A 21,902-nucleotide genomic window follows, 5' to 3' on the forward strand; every position below is an offset into this window, starting at 1 on the left:
GTAGACTACAACACTGACTACAACACTGACATGTAGACTACAACACTGACATGTAGACTACAACACTGACATGTAGACTACAACACTGACATGTAGACCACAACAATGACTACAACACTGACATGTAGACTACAACACTGACATGTAGACCACAACAATGACTACAACACTGACATGTAGACTACAACACTGACATGTAGACTACAACACTGACATGTAGACTACAACACTGACTACAACACTGACTACAACACTGACATGTAGACTACAACACTGACATGTAGACCACAACACTGACTACAACACTGACATGTAGACTACAACACTGACATGTAGACTACAACACTGACATGTAGACTACAACACTGACATGTAGACTACAACACTGACATGTAGACTACAACACTGACATGTAGACTACAACACTGACTACAACACTGACATGTAGACTACAACAATGACTACAACACTGACATGTAGACCACAACACTGACTACAACACTGACATGTAGACTACAACACTGACATGTAGACTACAACACTGACATGTAGACTACAACACTGACTACAACACTGACATGTAGACTACAACACTGACATGTAGACCACAACACTGACTACAACACTGACATGTAGACTACAACACTGACATGTAGACTACAACACTGACATGTAGACTACAACACTGACTACAACACTGACATGTAGACCACAACACTGACTACAACACTGACATGTAGACCACAACACTGACATGTAGACTACAACACTGACATGTAGACTACAACACTGACTACAACACTGACATGTAGACTACAACACTGACATGTAGACTACAACACTGACATGTAGACCACAACACTGACATGTAGACTACAACACTGACATGTAGACCACAACACTGACTACAACACTGACATGTAGACTACAACACTGACATGTAGACTACAACACTGACATGTAGACCACAACACTGACTACAACACTGACATGTAGACTACAACACTGACATGTAGACTACAACACTGACATGTAGACTACAACACTGACATGTAGACTACAACACTGACTACAACACTGACATGTAGACTACAACACTGACATGTAGACCACAACACTGACTACAACACTGACATGTAGACTACAACACTGACATGTAGACTACAACACTGACATGTAGACTACAACACTGACATGTAGACTACAACACTGACATGTAGACCACAACACTGACTACAACACTGACATGTAGACTACAACACTGACATGTAGACCACAACACTGACATGTAGACTACAACACTGACATGTAGACTACAACACTGACATGTAGACTACAACACTGACATGTAGACCACAACACTGACTACAACACTGACATGTAGACTACAACACTGACATGTAGACCACAACACTGACATGTAGACTACAACACTGACATGTAGACTACAACACTGACATGTAGACCACAACACTGACTACAACACTGACATGTAGACTACAACACTGACATGTAGACCACAACACTGACATGTAGACTACAACACTGACATGTAGACTACAACACTGACATGTAGACTACAACACTGACATGTAGACTACAACACTGACTACAACACTGACATGTAGACCACAACACTGACATGTAGACTACAACACTGACTACAACACTGACATGTAGACTACAACACTGACATGTAGACCACAACACTGACCACAACACTGACATGTAGACCACAACACTGACATGTAGACTACAACACTGACATGTAGACTACAACACTGACTACAACACTGACATGTAGACTACAACACTGACATGTAGACTACAACACTGACATGTAGACTACAACACTGACTACAACACTGACATGTAGACCACAACACTGACATGTAGACTACAACACTGACATGTAGACTACAACACTGACTACAACACTGACATGTAGACCACAACACTGACATGTAGACTACAACACTGACATGTAGACTACAACACTGACATGTAGACCACAACACTGACTACAACACTGACATGTAGACTACAACACTGACATGTAGACCACAACACTGACATGTAGACTACAACACTGACTACAACACTGACATGTAGACTACAACACTGACATGTAGACCACAACACTGACTACAACACTGACATGTAGACTACAACACTGACATGTAGACCACAACACTGACTACAACACTGACATGTAGACTACAACACTGACATGTAGACTACAACACTGACTACAACACTGACATGTAGACTACAACACTGACATGTAGACCACAACACTGACATGTAGACTACAACACTGACATGTAGACTACAACACTGACATGTAGACCACAACACTGACTACAACACTGACATGTAGACTACAACACTGACTACAACACTGACATGTAGACCACAACACTGACATGTAGACTACAACACTGACATGTAGACTACAACACTGACATGTAGACCACAACACTGACTACAACACTGACATGTAGACTACAACACTGACATGTAGACCACAACACTGACATGTAGACTACAACACTGACTACAACACTGACATGTAGACTACAACACTGACTACAACACTGACATGTAGACCACAACACTGACATGTAGACCACAACACTGACATGTAGACTACAACACTGACATGTAGACTACAACACTGACATTTAGACCACAACACTGACATGTAGACCACAACACTGACATGTAGACCACAACACTGACTACAACACTGACATGTAGACTACAACACTGACATGTAGACCACAACACTGACATGTAGACTACAACACTGACATGTAGACTACAACACTGACATGTAGACTACAACACTGACTACAACACTGACATGTAGACTACAACACTGACTACAACACTGACATGTAGACTACAACACTGACATGTAGACTACAACACTGACATGTAGACCACAACACTGACATGTAGACCACAACACTGACATGTAGACCACAACACTGACTACAACACTGACATGTAGACTACAACACTGACATGTAGACTACAACACTGACATGTAGACTACAACACTGACTACAACACTGACATGTAGACTACAACACTGACTACAACACTGACTACAACACTGACATGTAGACTACAACACTGACATGTAGACTACAACACTGACATGTAGACTACAACACTGACATGTAGACCACAACACTGACATGTAGACCACAACACTGACTACAACACTGACATGTAGACTACAACACTGACTACAACACTGACTACAACACTGACATGTAGACTACAACACTGACATGTAGACTACAACACTGACATGTAGACTACAACACTGACATGTAGACCACAACACTGACATGTAGACCACAACACTGACTACAACACTGACATGTAGACCACAACACTGACTACAACACTGACATGTAGACCACAACACTGACATGTAGACTACAACACTGACATGTAGACTACAACACTGACTACAACAATGACATGTAGACTACAACACTGACATGTAGACTACAACACTGACATGTAGACCACAACACTGACATGTAGACTACAACACTGACATGTAGACTACAACACTGACATGTAGACTACAACACTGACTACAACACTGACATGTAGACTACAACACTGACCACAACACTGACATGTAGACTACAACACTGACATGTAGACTACAACACTGACATGTAGACTACAACACTGACATGTAGACCACAACACTGACTACAACACTGACATGTAGACTACAACACTGACATGTAGACCACAACACTGACATGTAGACTACAACACTGACATGTAGACTACAACACTGACATGTAGACCACAACACTGACATGTAGACTACAACACTGACTACAACACTGACATGTAGACTACAACACTGACATGTAGACTACAACACTGACATGTAGACCACAACACTGACATGTAGACCACAACACTGACATGTAGACTACAACACTGACATGTAGACCACAACACTGACTACAACACTGACATGTAGACTACAACACTGACATGTAGACCACAACACTGACATGTAGACTACAACACTGACATGTAGACTACAACACTGACATGTAGACCACAACACTGACATGTAGACTACAACACTGACTACAACACTGACATGTAGACTACAACACTGACATGTAGACTACAACACTGACATGTAGACCACAACACTGACATGTAGACCACAACACTGACATGTAGACTACAACACTGACATGTAGACCACAACACTGACATGTAGACTACAACACTGACATGTAGACTACAACACTGACTACAACACTGACATGTAGACTACAACACTGACATGTAGACTACAACACTGACATGTAGACCACAACACTGACTACAACACTGACATGTAGACTACAACACTGACATGTAGACCACAACACTGACATGTAGACTACAACACTGACATGTAGACTACAACACTGACATGTAGACTACAACACTGACATGTAGACCACAACACTGACCACAACACTGACATGTAGACCACAACACTGACTACAACACTGACATGTAGACCACAACACTGACTACAACACTGACATGTAGACTACAACACTGACATGTAGACCACAACACTGACCACAACACTGACATGTAGACTACAACACTGACATGTAGACTACAACACTGACATGTAGACTACAACACTGACTACAACACTGACATGTAGACCACAACACTGACTACAACACTGACATGTAGACCACAACACTGACATGTAGACTACAACACTGACAACAACACTGACATGTAGACTACAACACTGACATGTAGACTACAACACTGACATGTAGACTACAACACTGACATGTAGACTACAACACTGACATGTAGACTACAACACTGACTACAACACTGACATGTAGACTACAACACTGACTACAACAATGACATGTAGACTACAACACTGACATGTAGACCACAACACTGACATGTAGACTACAACACTGACATGTAGACTACAACACTGACATGTAGACTACAACACTGACATGTAGACTACAACACTGACTACAACACTGACATGTAGACTACAACACTGACATGTAGACTACAACACTGACTACAACACTGACATGTAGACTACAACACTGACATGTAGACTACAACACTGACATGTAGACTACAACACTGACATGTAGACTACAACACTGACATGTAGACTACAACACTGACTACAACACTGACATGTAGACTACAACACTGACATGTAGACTACAACACTGACTACAACACTGACATGTAGACCACAACACTGACATGTAGACTACAACACTGACTACAACACTGACATGTAGACTACAACACTGACATGTAGACTACAACACTGACATGTAGACTACAACACTGACATGTAGACTACAACACTGACATGTAGACCACAACACTGACTACAACACTGACATGTAGACTACAACACTGACTACAACACTGACATGTAGACTACAACACTGACATGTAGACCACAACACTGACATGTAGACCACAACACTGACATGTAGACTACAACACTGACATGTAGACTACAACACTGACATGTAGACTACAACACTGACATGTAGACTACAACACTGACATGTAGACCACAACACTGACTACAACACTGACATGTAGACTACAACACTGACATGTAGACTACAACACTGACATGTAGACTACAACACTGACATGTAGACTACAACACTGACATGTAGACTACAACACTGACATGTAGACTACAACACTGACTACAACACTGACATGTAGACCACAACACTGACTACAACACTGACATGTAGACTACAACACTGACATGTAGACCACAACACTGACCACAACACTGACATGTAGACTACAACACTGACATGTAGACTACAACACTGACATGTAGACTACAACACTGACTACAACACTGACATGTAGACCACAACACTGACTACAACACTGACATGTAGACTACAACACTGACATGTAGACTACAACACTGACATGTAGACTACAACACTGACATGTAGACTACAACACTGACTACAACACTGACATGTAGACTACAACACTGACATGTAGACCACAACACTGACATGTAGACTACAACACTGACATGTAGACTACAACACTGACATGTAGACTACAACACTGACTACAACACTGACATGTAGACTACAACACTGACATGTAGACTACAACACTGACATGTAGACTACAACACTGACATGTAGACTACAACACTGACTACAACACTGACATGTAGACTACAACACTGACATGTAGACTACAACACTGACATGTAGACCACAACACTGACTACAACACTGACATGTAGACCACAACACTGACTACAACACTGACATGTAGACCACAACACTGACATGTAGACTACAACACTGACATGTAGACTACAACACTGACATGTAGACCACAACACTGACTACAACACTGACATGTAGACTACAACACTGACTACAACACTGACATGTAGACCACAACACTGACATGTAGACCACAACACTGACTACAACACTGACATGTAGACCACAACACTGACATGTAGACTACAACACTGACTACAACACTGACATGTAGACTACAACACTGACATGTAGACTACAACACTGACTACAACACTGACATGTAGACCACAACACTGACATGTAGACTACAACACTGACATGTAGACTACAACACTGACATGTAGACCACAACACTGACATGTAGACCACAACACTGACTACAACACTGACATGTAGACCACAACACTGACATGTAGACTACAACACTGACTACAACACTGACATGTAGACTACAACACTGACATGTAGACCACAACACTGACATGTAGACCACAACACTGACTACAACACTGACATGTAGACTACAACACTGACTACAACACTGACATGTAGACTACAACACTGACATGTAGACTACAACACTGACTACAACACTGACATGTAGACTACAACAATGACATGTAGACCACAACACTGACATGTAGACTACAACACTGACATGTAGACTACAACACTGACATGTAGACCACAACACTGACATGTAGACTACAACACTGACATGTAGACTACAACACTGACTACAACACTGACATGTAGACTACAACACTGACATGTAGACTACAACACTGACATGTAGACTACAACACTGACATGTAGACCACAACACTGACATGTAGACCACAACACTGACTACAACACTGACATGTAGACTACAACACTGACATGTAGACTACAACAATGACATGTAGACTACAACACTGACTACAACACTGACATGTAGACTACAACACTGACTACAACACTGACATGTAGACTACAACACTGACTACAACACTGACATGTAGACTACAACACTGACATGTAGACCACAACACTGACATGTAGACTACAACACTGACATGTAGACCACAACACTGACATGTAGACTACAACACTGACATGTAGACTACAACACTGACTACAACACTGACATGTAGACTACAACACTGACATGTAGACCACAACACTGACATGTAGACTACAACACTGACTACAACACTGACATGTAGACCACAACACTGACATGTAGACCACAACACTGACATGTAGACTACAACACTGACTACAACACTGACATGTAGACTACAACACTGACATGTAGACCACAACACTGACATGTAGACTACAACACTGACATGTAGACTACAACACTGACATGTAGACTACAACACTGACTACAACACTGACATGTAGACCACAACACTGACATGTAGACTACAACACTGACTACAACACTGACATGTAGACTACAACACTGACATGTAGACCACAACACTGACATGTAGACTACAACACTGACTACAACACTGACATGTAGACTACAACACTGACATGTAGACTACAACACTGACATGTAGACTACAACACTGACATGTAGACTACAACACTGACTACAACACTGACATGTAGACTACAACACTGACTACAACACTGACATGTAGACTACAACACTGACATGTAGACTACAACACTGACATGTAGACCACAACACTGACATGTAGACTACAACACTGACATGTAGACCACAACACTGACATGTAGACTACAACACTGACATGTAGACCACAACACTGACTACAACACTGACATGTTGACTACAACACTGACATGTAGACTACAACACTGACATGTAGACCACAACACTGACATGTAGACTACAACACTGACATGTAGACCACAACACTGACATTTAGACCACAACAATGACATGTAGACAATGGTTTTGCTTTTGAGTATCTATGCAGTGCTATGGATGGACTTGCTGTTTGGCATATATACCAAGAAAATCTGTAAACAATAAATCATGTTGATCTGACCTCACTTGACGAAGTGAGTTACTCAGAGTTAGCAGCTTTTGACAGATTTCTGTTTGTGTTCATGAAGGCTTCTGGTTCAGCCCTGAATGCGAGTTCACTCGCTTCTGCATCGCCAAGAGCCAGGAGCATGTTGATGGAACAGTCACAGTGAAGCTGTACAAGGGGGCTGTGCACATCCTGGGGCGTACTTCCCCTCTCTCACTTTACAATGAGGAACTTGTCAGGTAAATTTCTCCTTTTGCTCTTATTTCCAACTTGTATGTCAGCTGATTTGTTGTCAGACCAAGCTGTCGCACTGTAATTCTGTCTCTGTAAAGAATATTATATTTGGGAGGACATTTTCTTAGTAAAGTACAGATTCTAGTACTTTTTGGGGTTGAGTCCCGTCCGGGAATCGAACATTGTGTATTCATAGCTTTCGGCCATGGGAGCCGTGCCAATTTACACTTGTCAGAGGGGTATTCAAAGTACGTGATCTTGACTACCAGTTGTCAGACTTTCATTTTTGTGGAAGCCTCGGTGGCTGAGTAGGTTAGATCGCTGACTTTGTGAGCTGGCGATTAGCTGCCTCACTCTGGCAAGTGTGGGTTCGAATCCCGGACAGGACTCAACCCAAAAAAGTACGAGAATCTGTACTTTACTAAGAAAGTGTCATCCCAAATATAACATTTGTTACATTTTACCACTTTCTAAATGGCATTGTGTATTCTGTAAAGAATAGACAGAAACATTCATTGTGAACCTGAAACATTTCAAATCGTAATGGGACATTATGTAGCAGGGCAGTGAGTGTAAAAGCCTGACAAACACACCTACAGATGATGCTTGTTCCACCAGTACTATATAAGAGAGGGTCATTATTAGCAGGAAAGACTTCTGCCCTTATGCCCTCTCCAAAAGTTATATACAAATTCATTGCTGTTCAGTCTTTATAATTATATATATTTTTAGGGGGAGATGTGGGCTGAAGTCTTACACCCTGAAACATAGGAAAGGAATAATAAGTAATATGAACAGCACATATCAGTAGACTATGATAAATAGTTTTACTATTACATTAGCTGTGTACAATGTATTGGTAGATGGATAATTGTTATCTCGCGCCATGAAGTGGGACGGGGGATAAAGGAATGGAGTCCATCCCTCCATCCGTCCTTCTGTCTGTCAGTCTGCTTCTCATAGGTGACAAAATTTTTCAAAAACTATTTAAGTTAGTGAAATAAAATTGTAAACACTGATATATAACTGGTCCTGATCTCAAATGAGTTTGAAAACTTGAGTTGTGGCCATTGCTCTGTGCTCTTCAACTTAATTAGTGCATACTGCGTGAGATGGGACAAGTTTTCTCAGAAACTACTGACGTAACATGAATGAAACTTTCCAAGCTTATCTATGAGATACTTGTCAAAACTGTGTTTGAAAATTGGTCCCAAAAATATTTTCAAGAGTTCCTTCCCTTGCTTCGTGTTGTTAGATTTTGAGCATTCACAGTTATGTCCCTTGATCCATGTTAATTTAAAAAGTGCATAGTGGCTGCAACGGGGACAAGTTTTCTCAGAAACTACTGATGTTAGCTTATGTAAGAGAAACATATCAAGACTGAGTTCATGAATTGGTGCCATAAAAAAAATCCTGAGAAGGGGCCTTTTGTTTGTATTAATATCACATTTAATCATTTTTTACGATGACGTAGAGCTACCCTAGTGCCAATATCTTCTTACGGCTTTATAGGTCTCATTTTGTATAGTTTATCTTCACTTAGACAGTGTACATGAACAAACACATTCCTTAATAGGTACCAGGATACTTGGTACATTTATACCTATGTAATGATAGAAATAGCTTATGATAATTATGGTGTGACACATTTAATGTTACACAAAAACAGACTCGACATGTGATAGTATACCTACCCTTGGTGAGACATGGGTGTCTTCCCGACGGTGTGGGTGAGACATGGGTGTCTTCCCGACAGTGTGGGTGAGACATGGGTGTCTTCCCGACAGTGTGGGTGAGACTGGGGTGTCTTCCCGACTGTGTGGGTGAGACATGGGTGTCTTCCCGATGGTGTGGGTAAGACATGGGTGTCTTCCCGACTGTGTGGGTGAGACTGGGGTGTCTTCCCGACTGTGTGGGTGAGACATGGGTGTCTTCCCGACTGTGTGGGTGAGACATGGGTGTCTTCCCGACAGTGTGGGTGAGACATGGGTGTCTTCCCGACTGTGGAAGAGACATGAGTGTCTTCCCGACAGTGTGGGTGAGACATGGGTGTCTTCCCGACTGTGTGGGTGAGACTGGGGTGTCTTCCCGACTGTGTGGGTGAGACATGAGTGTCTTCCCGACTGTGTGGGTGAGACATGGGTGTCTTCCCGACTGTGTGGGTGAGACTGGGGTGTCTTCCCGACTGTGTGGGTGAGACATGGGTGTCTTCCCGACTGTGTGGGTGAGACTTGGGTGTCTTCCAGACTGTGGGTGAGACATGGGTGTCTTCCCGACTGTGTTGGTGAGACTGGGGTGTCTTCCCGACTGGGTGAGACATGGGTGTCTTCCCGACAGTGTGGGTGAGACATGGGTGTCTTCCCGACTGTGGAAGAGACATGGGTGTCTTCCCGACTGTGTGGGTGAGACATGGGTGTCTTCCCGACTGTGTGGGTGAGACATGGGTGTCTTCCCGACTGTGTGGGTGAGACTGGGGTGTCTTCCCGACTGTGTTGGTGAGACATGGGTGTCTTCCCGACTGTGTGGGTGAGACATGGGTGTCTTCCCGACTGTGTGGGTGAGACTGGGGTGTCTTCCCGACTGTGTGGGTGAGACATGAGTGTCTTCCCGACTGTGTGGGTGAGACATGAGTGTCTTCCCGACTGTGTTGGTGAGACATGGGTGTCTTCCCGACTGTGTGGGTGAGACATGGGTGTCTTCCCGACTGTGTGGGTGAGACTGGGGTGTCTTCCCGACTGTGTTGGTGAGACATGGGTGTCTTCCCGACTGTGTGGGTGAGACATGGGTGTCTTCCCGACTGTGTGGGTGAGACTGGGGTGTCTTCCCGACTGTGTGGGTGAGACATGAGTGTCTTCCCGACTGTGTGGGTGAGACATGGGTGTCTTCCCGACTGTGTGGGTGAGACTGGGGTGTCTTCCCGACTGTGTGGGTGAGACTGGGGTGTCTTCCAGACTGTGGGTGAGACATGGGTGTCTTCCCGACTGTGTGGGTGAGACATGAGTGTCTTCCCGACTGTGTGGGTGAGACATGGGTGTCTTCCCGACTGTGGGTGAGACATGGGTGTCTTCCCGACTGTGGGTGAGACATGGGTGTCTTCCCGACCACAGTCCTGCAGTGTCTCCAGAATAATATCATATATATATATATATATTATACTTCTATAACAACGAGTAATACAACTATACTATTTACATAACATAACATTACTCTCACAGATTACTTACTGTATATTACGCAGAACTAATCACAGCAGTATCTTTAACATAGGCTTTTCCGTAAAACAAGACTTACACTCCTGTCTCATTCATTCAAAAGCTGACAATTTTACGCCTAGTTTACCAAACTATAGATAATATTAAACATTTTTAGTTTACTCTAATATACATGTTTAATATACTGCAACATTTAAATGCAGTAACATACAATACAATATGTAAACATAGTTTCCATGGTTTGTTGACAAGTTGTCTGTGCAGACTGAGACAATGCATTAAGACAAGGGGCTAACTTTAAGGGTTAGCTTGGCCAATCAGTTGATGGCTTGGGTTTGTTAAAGGCTAAAACATGAAGGACACATGAACTAAATGTAGACGTTCCTTACCACTTATAATACATGGAAGTGAAACACAGAATAGCAGACATTAAATAGCAGACACTGATGAATGATAAAATAAATATATTCAAGTGTTACATCTGCCACAATTATTTGGAGGAATTTGAGAAAATACATGTGATAATATTGTAGTAGCCTTGGGATTTATTTTGGTAAATTAAAATAGTTAGAAATATAGCAGATTGGTAAGTTGAAGGGGATTTTGCGCAGCTGATGTAGTACCTACCTTTGTAGTCATTTTTGTAGAAGCTTATACCCACACGGGCGTAGTGACAATGACGATGGCACACTCCTTGAAGGCTAGGCTGAAGCCATGATTGTGAGAGCCGAGATGTTAGGGACGTGTTCATTGGTTGTGTCCATTTTCCTGGTCACATGGTCCGCGTGTAGGCTATGTTGGCCTACCCTGGGTAGGGAATCCTCAGTCCTTTCACCACTAAAGTATGTAGTCAACCCACACATCGTGAATCAAGACCCTTTTCACTTTTCATTAGTTGTTTGTGTTTTGGTTTGGGATAATGTTGTTAATTTACTGTTAGTTATGGGTGGGGAGAAATAGAGAAAAGATTAAATTAGGTTTGTTTGGGGACATTTTACTTTAGGGAGTTAAGTTAGAGGGGTGGTTATAAGGGCGAAGAATGTTTAACTGTCGTATGTAGGGAAGGGGGGGAAAGTTGGAAGTAGTTTTCTGCAAATTAAGTGAATGAAGGTTTGCCCCCTGTTGTTGTTGTTGTTGTTGTTGTTGTTGTTGTTGTTGTTGTTGTTGTTGTTGTTGTAGTTGTTGTTAAAATAAACTTTAAATAAAACTTTACTCTTTGTGTTTTATCTATAATTAGAATTGATAATCTGGTCAGGAGCCTCCTAAAGCATTTACACAAAAGAATACTGCGCAGGGAGAAGAGAACACAAGGCAAACCACTGCAGTAAAACATCAGACATTTTGTCCTCAATGTATATAGTTCTACTGTATGTGGGCGGCTTTTTACAGGCTTCAGAGGGCACCTATCACAATATTTAGAACTTGCACTGGCTTGAAAAGACCTTGAATTTAAATTCTAAAAATAGATTAATTGTGCCTTGCAAAGGCCTTATGTTGTAAATATTAATAACATTTAAGTATATTTTTTTCATCCTTTTGAACTTTTAGTTAGAATAAGCCTTAAATGTTGGTGATATAGTTTTTGAAGGCCTTGAGGCTTGTAATAACAGTCTCCGTTGCCTTGTGTTATAAATTGTACAAATACCCAACAAGCATTGTGAATAAAATGAACTCATCCTTGTGTCTTGTTTCCAGCATGAATGTCCAGGGCGATTACGAGCCAACGGATGCAGGGGGCTTCATCAAGATCAACGCTCTCCGGTATGTAAACACAATACATGCTGCCACACACTGGTAAACACAACACATGCTGCCACACACTGGTACACACAATACATGCTGCCACACACTGGTAAACACAATACATGCTGCCACACACTGGAACACACAATACATGCTGCCACACACTGGAACACACAATACATGCTGTCACACACTGGTAAACACAATACATGCTGCCACACACTGGAACACACAATACATGCTGTAACACACTGGAACACACAATACATGCTGCCACACACTGGAACACACAATACATGCTGTAACACACTGGTAAACACAATACATGCTGTCACACACTGGTAAACACAATACATGCTGCCACACACTGGTACACACAATACATGCTGCCACACACTGGAACACACAATACATGCTGCCACACACTGGAACACACAATACATGCTGTAACACCCTGGTAAACACAATACATGCTGCCACACACTGGTAAACACAATACATGCTGTCACACACTGGTAAACACAATACATGCTGCCACACACTGGAACACACAATACATGCTGTAACACACTGGTAAACACAATACATGCTGTAACACACTGGTAAACACAATACATGCTGCCACACACTGGTAAACACAATGCATGCTGTCACACACTGGTAAACACAACACATGCTGCCACACACTGGTAAACACAATACATGCTGTCACACACTGGTACACACAATACATGCTGTCACACACTGGTAAACACAACACATGCTGTCACACCCTGGTAAACACAATACATGCTGTCACACACTGGTAAACACAACACATGCTGTCACACCCTGGTAAACACAATACATGCTGTCACACACTGGTAAACACAATACATGCTGTCACACACTGGTAAACACAATACATGCTGTCACACACTGGTAAACACAATACATGCTGTAACACACTGGTAAACACAATACATGCTGCCACACACTGGAACACACAATACATGCTGCCACACACTGGAACACACAATACATGCTGTCACACACTGGTAAACACAATACATGCTGCCACACACTGGAACACACAATACATGCTGTAACACACTGGAACACACAATACATGCTGCCACACACTGGAACACACAATACATGCTGTAACACACTGGTAAACACAATACATGCTGTCACACACTGGTAAACACAATACATGCTGCCACACACTGGTACACACAATACATGCTGCCACACACTGGAACACACAATACATGCTGCCACACACTGGAACACACATTACATGCTGTAACACCCTGGTAAACACAATACATGCTGCCACACACTGGTAAACACAATACATGCTGTCACACACTGGTAAACACAATACATGCTGCCACACACTGGAACACACAATACATGCTGTAACACACTGGTAAACACAATACATGCTGTAACACACTGGTAAACACAATACATGCTGCCACACACTGGAACACACAATACATGCTGTCACACACTGGTAAACACAACACATGCTGCCACACACTGGTACACACAATACATGCTGCCACACACTGGTACACACAATACATGCTGTAACACACTGGAACACACAATACATGCTGCCACACACTGGAACACACAATACATGCTGTAACACACTGGTAAACACAATACATGCTGCCACACACTGGAACACACAATACATGCTGCCACACACTGGAACACACAATACATGCTGTAACACACTGGTAAACACAATACATGCTGTCACACAGTGGTAAACACAATACATGCTGTCACACACTGGTAAACACAATACATGCTGCCACACACTGGAACACACAATACATGCTGCCACACACTGGAACACACAATACATGCTGTCACACACTGGTAAACACAATACATGCTGTCACACACTGGTAAACACAATACATGCTGCCACACACTGGTAAACACAATACATGCTGTCACACACTGGAACACACAATACATGCTGCCACACACTGGAACACACAATACATGCTGTCACACACTGGTAAACACAACACATGCTGCCACACACTGGTACACACAATACATGCTGCCACACACTGGTACACACAATACATGCTGTAACACACTGGAACACACAATACATGCTGCCACACACTGGAACACACAATACATGCTGTAACACACTGGTAAACACAATACATGCTGCCACACACTGGAACACACAATACATGCTGCCACACACTGGAACACATAATACATGCTGTAACACACTGGAACACACAATACATGCTGCCACACACTGGAACACACAATACATGCTGTAACACACTGGTAAACACAATACATGCTGCCACACACTGGAACACACAATACATGCTGCCACACACTGGAACACACAATACATGCTGTAACACACTGGAACACACAATACATGCTGTAACACACTGGAACACACAATACATGCTGTCACACACTGGTAAACACAATACATGCTGTCACACACTGGAACACACAATACATGCTGCCACACACTGGAACACACAATACATGCTGTCACACACTGGAACACACAATACATGCTGTAACACACTGGTAAACACAATACATGCTGTCACACACTGGTAAACACAATACATGCTGTCACACACTGGTAAACACAATACATGCTGCCACACACTGGAACACACAATACATGCTGCCACACACTGGAACACACAATACATGCTGTCACACACTGGAACACACAATACATGCTGTCACACACTGGAACACACAATACATGCTGCCACACACTGGAACACACAATACATGCTGCCACACACTGGAACACACAATACATGCTGTAACACACTGGTAAACACAATACATGCTGTCACACAGTGGTAAACACAATACATGCTGCCACACACTGGAACACACAATACATGCTGCCACACACTGGAACACACAATACATGCTGTAACACCCTGGTAAACACAATACATGCTGCCACACACTGGAACACACAATACATGCTGTAACACACTGGTAAACACAATACATGCTGTCACACACTGGTAAACACAATACATGCTGCCACACACTGGAACACACAATACATGCTGCCACACACTGGAACACACAATATATGCTGTAACACACTGGTAAACACAATACATGCTGCCACACACTGGTAAACATAATACATGCTGCCACACACTGGAACACACAATACATGCTGCCACACACTGGAACACACAATACATGCTGTCACACACTGGTAAACACACTACACACTGGTACACACAATACATGCTGTCACACACTGGTACACACAATACATGCTGCCACACACTGGAACACACAATACATGCTGCCACACACTGGTAAACACAATACATGCTGTCACACACTGGAACACACAGTACATGCTGTCACACACTGGTAAACACACTACACACTGGTACACACAATACATGCTGCCACACACTGGTACACACAATACATGCTGTCACACACTGGAACACACAGTACATGCTGCCACACACTGGTAAACACACTACACACTGGTACACACAATACATGCTGCCACACACTGGTACACACAATACATGCTGTCACACACTGGAACACACAGTACATGCTGTCACACACTGGTAAACACACTACACACTTGTACACACAATACATGCTGTCACACACTGGTACACACAATACATGCTGCCACACACTGGAACACACAGTACATGCTGCCACACACTGGTACACACAATACATGCTGCCACACACTGGAACACACAATACATGCTGCCACACACTGGAACACACAATACATGCTGCCACACACTGGAACACACAATACATGCTGCCACACATTGGAACACACAATACATGCTGTAACACACTGGTAAACACAATACATGCTGTCACACACTGGTAAACACAATACATGCTGCCACACACTGGAACACACAATACATGCTGCCACACACTGGAACACACAATACATGCTGTAACACCCTGGTAAACACAATACATGCTGCCACACACTGGTAAACACAATACATGCTGTCACACACTGGTAAACACAATACATGCTGCCACACACTGGAACACACAATACATGCTGTAACACACTGGTAAACACAATACATGCTGTCACACACTGGTAAACACAATACATGCTGCCACACACTGGAACACACAATACATGCTGCCACACACTGGAACACACAATACATGCTGTAACACACTGGTAAACACAATACATGCTGCCACGCACTGATAAACACAATACATGCTGCCACACACTGGAACACACAATACATGCTGTAACACACTGGTAAACACAATACATGCTGTCACACACTGGTAAACACAATACATGCTGTAACACACTGGTAAACACAACAATGCTGCCACACACTGGTAAACACAATACATGCTGCCACACACTGGTAAACACAATACATGCTGTCACACACTGGTAAACACAATACATGCTGTCACACACTGGTAAACACAATACATGCTGCCACACACTGGTAAACACAATACATGCTGCCACACACTGGTAAACACAATACATGCTGCCACACACTGGTAAACACAACACATGCTGCCACACACTGGTAAACACAATACACACTGGTACACACTTTAGCAGGGAATACTGATTTTGTAACTGGCGTTTTTCAAGAGGGAAACATATGCAGGAAGCCTGTGCAATGAACACTAGTGACTTTAAGCTAATCAACTCGACCAGACACGAAACTTCCAAAAGGTTAATTGAATATATTCCAACTTATAAAAAAACTCAACACCTAGCATTTGTCATTGCCACCGCTTCTCTGAACCTGAAGTGTTAGTGTTAACATGGCAGTTCTGTTGGCTCCATGGAAAACCATTTTGACTCCTTGTTTTTCAAGTGACAGTTCATTTCATGTCCGTTAGGTGCTGATGTCCAAATCTCCATCTTTGCAGGTTGCAGGAGTACTGCCGTCTGCGACAGAAGGTGGCGGATCAGAAGAAGTAGACAAGTGTCAGTCCTGGGTGTCTCAGTGGCGTAGCTATTAGAAACTTTAGAACTGCCTTTATCAGGAGACACTTGTTGCCGCCTGTCAGAACTCTACACATTGTGTAGGATAAGGACTCTTGGTCCCACATTATGGTAATCACAACTCTGTTGGTCAAATCATTTACCCAAAGTAAACATTTTGGCGTTTGCTCATGCTTGTACCATTCAACTGGTAGTGTGGCGTTCTGGCTCACTCTAGCAATGACACATCTCATCTGTAGGGTAGTTTCAACATAGCTAGGTTGAATACCATTTGCATGTGAGCCATGACAATACTGTGGCATGTCTTGGTTCTGGGTACTTACTGCTGGGCTGTCAACTCAAACATTTGGTTTATGTTTTAGTGGAATGTAGCAATATGAAGTTCTATTTTCAGGTAATTTTTAACACATTTCATGGCAGTTATTATTTTTATATTGTATGACTGTTGAATTTATATTATTATTGTTGTATGGTTATGGCTTCAGAGTTTGAGCCCTTACCTCTGGTTCATAATTCATAATTATATGAAAGACGTTTTACTTGACTGAAATCCTGAACATGTAAATGTTGACAAGTTCATGTGAAGAAACACTTCAAACCTTTAATCGGTTGCGATTTGAAGAAAACACGTATTTGTATGTCAATCAATGGGTTTTCTTTGCCAATAACAAGAATATTTTTTGTTATATTTTGTTCCAATAAACAGATATAAAATTCTACCATTGTGTGTTTTCATTTGTGCTTTTGACAACCTTAAAAGCTTGCCACCATCTTGGATAAAGAATTCTTATCTTGAGACTACCAACACAGTTAGTATAATGCCTCTATCGTGAAGGTTAAATCCTTTGTTTAATAACACATCTATGCTGTAATTCTCTTCTTTGATAGCAGAATAAAGCTAAACTGAACTATGGCAAAGGGACTAATTTGTCTTTGATGTATTGAGCTGAAGCATTGCTTATGTTGATGGTTGACAACCTTGTTTCTGATCAAATCCTTGAACAGGCAACATTGTTTTTGTTTTCTGCTTTCCAGATTTTTGTCCAATTAATGTTTTGTGTTGCTCAATATTAGACCCACCTCCTGTGAGTGCTGCTTAATGTGTTTGAGTTCAAGCACATGCCTATGACAGACTTTAGAGACTTGACAAAAGATTGGAGTACATTTAAGGTCAAGGTCAAGTTTGAACTTCCTGTCAAAAAAGTGATAACTCGACTATTTATAGGTAACGTGTAATGGGGTTTAAGGTCGCATTCAAGATTATTGCACTTACCATATTCGACATAATAAGCGCCCTGGGCGTTCTCAAAATTAGAAATAGGGGTTTCTTACAAAGAATATTATTTTGGTGAGAAAAAAAACAGAGTTGAAAGATCGTAAAGTTCGTGGTTTATGCTGACAGCCTGAAATGTTTATATACGACAGATATATTTTTCAAGAATTGTATTTCCCATTATTAAGGATGCATATAACACACGTATTATACGCGAATAAATAAGTCTTGTGAACATAGATCAATCGGAAATGGTGCTAATTGGGATTGTTCACAAGCCAATATATTCGCAAATATCGCCGTGGGCGCTTATTAGAGCGGGGCGCTTATTACGTCGAATACGGTATATAGTGTTGTGCATGCATGTGTATGTGTCTGTACTGTCTACTTGGACTAGTCTGGACTAATGCCGATTTTATAGTGCTAGCCCACTGAGATATCCTGTCACAGTTTTAACATGAATACCCCACTCAGAAACCGTATTAAACTGACACCAGTCGTTGTTTTAACCCTTGCTTGCAGTGCTCCAGGCAGGGCAACAACAAGTACCATCTTTTGACATCCTTTGGTATGATGCGGCTGGGGATTGAGCCCACGCTCTTTACTCTGGGCAGATGCTGTATCCACTAGACCACAGAGGCGGTCGACTACTGATACGGAATTTGATGAAACATAGTAAACATGATGTCTCAGACAGGGTCTTGATCGCATCATCTTTTTGGTTTCACTGAAGGTCAAATAATGAGACATGGAAAGTTTGCATAGCTGTAAATCAGTAAGCTAATATAAGAAATGTCAGTCTCCCTTGATCGAATTAATAAGGTCTCGTCCGTTTGTTGTTTAACACTGCATTCAGCAATATTCCAGCTACATGACAGCGGTCTGTAAATAATGGAGTCTGGACCAGACAATCATGAGCATCATGAGCATCGATCCACGCAATTGTTATAGAATGACATGCATCAACCAAGTCAGCTGCCTGACTACCTGATCCGGTTAGTCTCCTGTTACGACAGGCCATTTGACATGTTATCTGGACATACTGGAGTATATGGCCATGTCAGGTTTACTGCGCAGTAGGTGGAAACAATGACATACATAACATCGCTCACATTGAACAATGTAATGGGCCAACATGGCAACCATATTGAAAAACATTTTTATGGTCATCATTTGGCCATTATTGTTCAAAATGTAGTGAAATGTGATTCATGTTTAGTTAGGGGATCTACAGATACGTTTTTTGTGTTAATTTAAATTTTGACCTTATTACTTTGAAATCTGAAATTTCTCTGACATTTTCTTTCAAAATGTAATGAAATTTGGCAGTTACGTACTTTGTAGTGGGGCTCAGCACGGGTCCCATTTTACGTAATTTTGACCTATATTTGACCTTTGACGCAACCACAATGTTATTCCTTGAACTGTAAACATCAGAAACCAATGGAACGTCATGAACTTGTTCTCACCCAATTGTAGAAAAATGTATTGTTGTGGAAGTCTTATGTGTCGGAGTGGAATAGATCACTGACTTTCTGTGCTGGCGATTAGGTGCCTCACTCTGGCTGTGTGGGTTCGAATCCCGGATGGGACTCGTCCCCAAAAAGGAATCTGTACTTAAATAGGAAAGTGTTATCCTAATATAACATTTGTTACATTTATGTTGGACGTTATGTTGCAATGTAATATGTTTGTATGTTTGTTGTTTGACGCCGCAATATTCCAGCTATATGACGGCGGTATGTAAATAATCGAGTCTGGACCAGACAATCCAGTATTTGACATCATGAGCATCGATCCACGCAATTGGGATACTATGACACACTTCAACCAAGTCAGCGAGCCTGACCACCCGATCCCGTTAGTCGCCTTTTACGGCAAGCAAAATGTAATAAGTACACGTATGAACTGCACGTGGGAAGAGTAACAACTTGGACTTGAAACGCTTGCAGCACGTGCAAAAACTGTCAACTATTCAGATGAAATGGACATGGCAGACGACACTTCGCCTGAGGGATACTGAGGCTGCTGTTTGGAGAC

General features: G+C 42.1%; 1 protein-coding gene across 4 annotated transcripts in view; it reads left to right on the forward strand.

Moving 5' to 3' along the window:
* The window catches only part of LOC124119817 (argininosuccinate synthase-like), a 63,050-nt gene extending 43,742 nt beyond the window's left edge, over window positions 1-19,308 (forward strand). For all 4 annotated transcript variants that reach the window (XM_048389154.1, XM_048389156.1, XM_048389158.1 and 1 more), the window contains 3 exons: window positions 8,463-8,619; window positions 13,522-13,587; window positions 18,514-19,308. In XM_048389154.1, the coding sequence (XP_048245111.1) occupies window positions 8,463-8,619; window positions 13,522-13,587; window positions 18,514-18,565 (275 nt within the window). In that variant the 3' untranslated portion in view covers window positions 18,566-19,308. The remainder of the gene's footprint in view (window positions 1-8,462; window positions 8,620-13,521; window positions 13,588-18,513) is intronic.
* The last annotated feature ends 2,594 nt before the right edge of the window (window positions 19,309-21,902 follow it).

This window comes from Haliotis rufescens, unplaced genomic scaffold (assembly GCF_023055435.1).
Source record: "Haliotis rufescens isolate VD_foot unplaced genomic scaffold, xgHalRufe1.0.p SCAF_8, whole genome shotgun sequence".
NCBI lineage: Eukaryota > Metazoa > Mollusca > Gastropoda > Lepetellida > Haliotidae > Haliotis > Haliotis rufescens.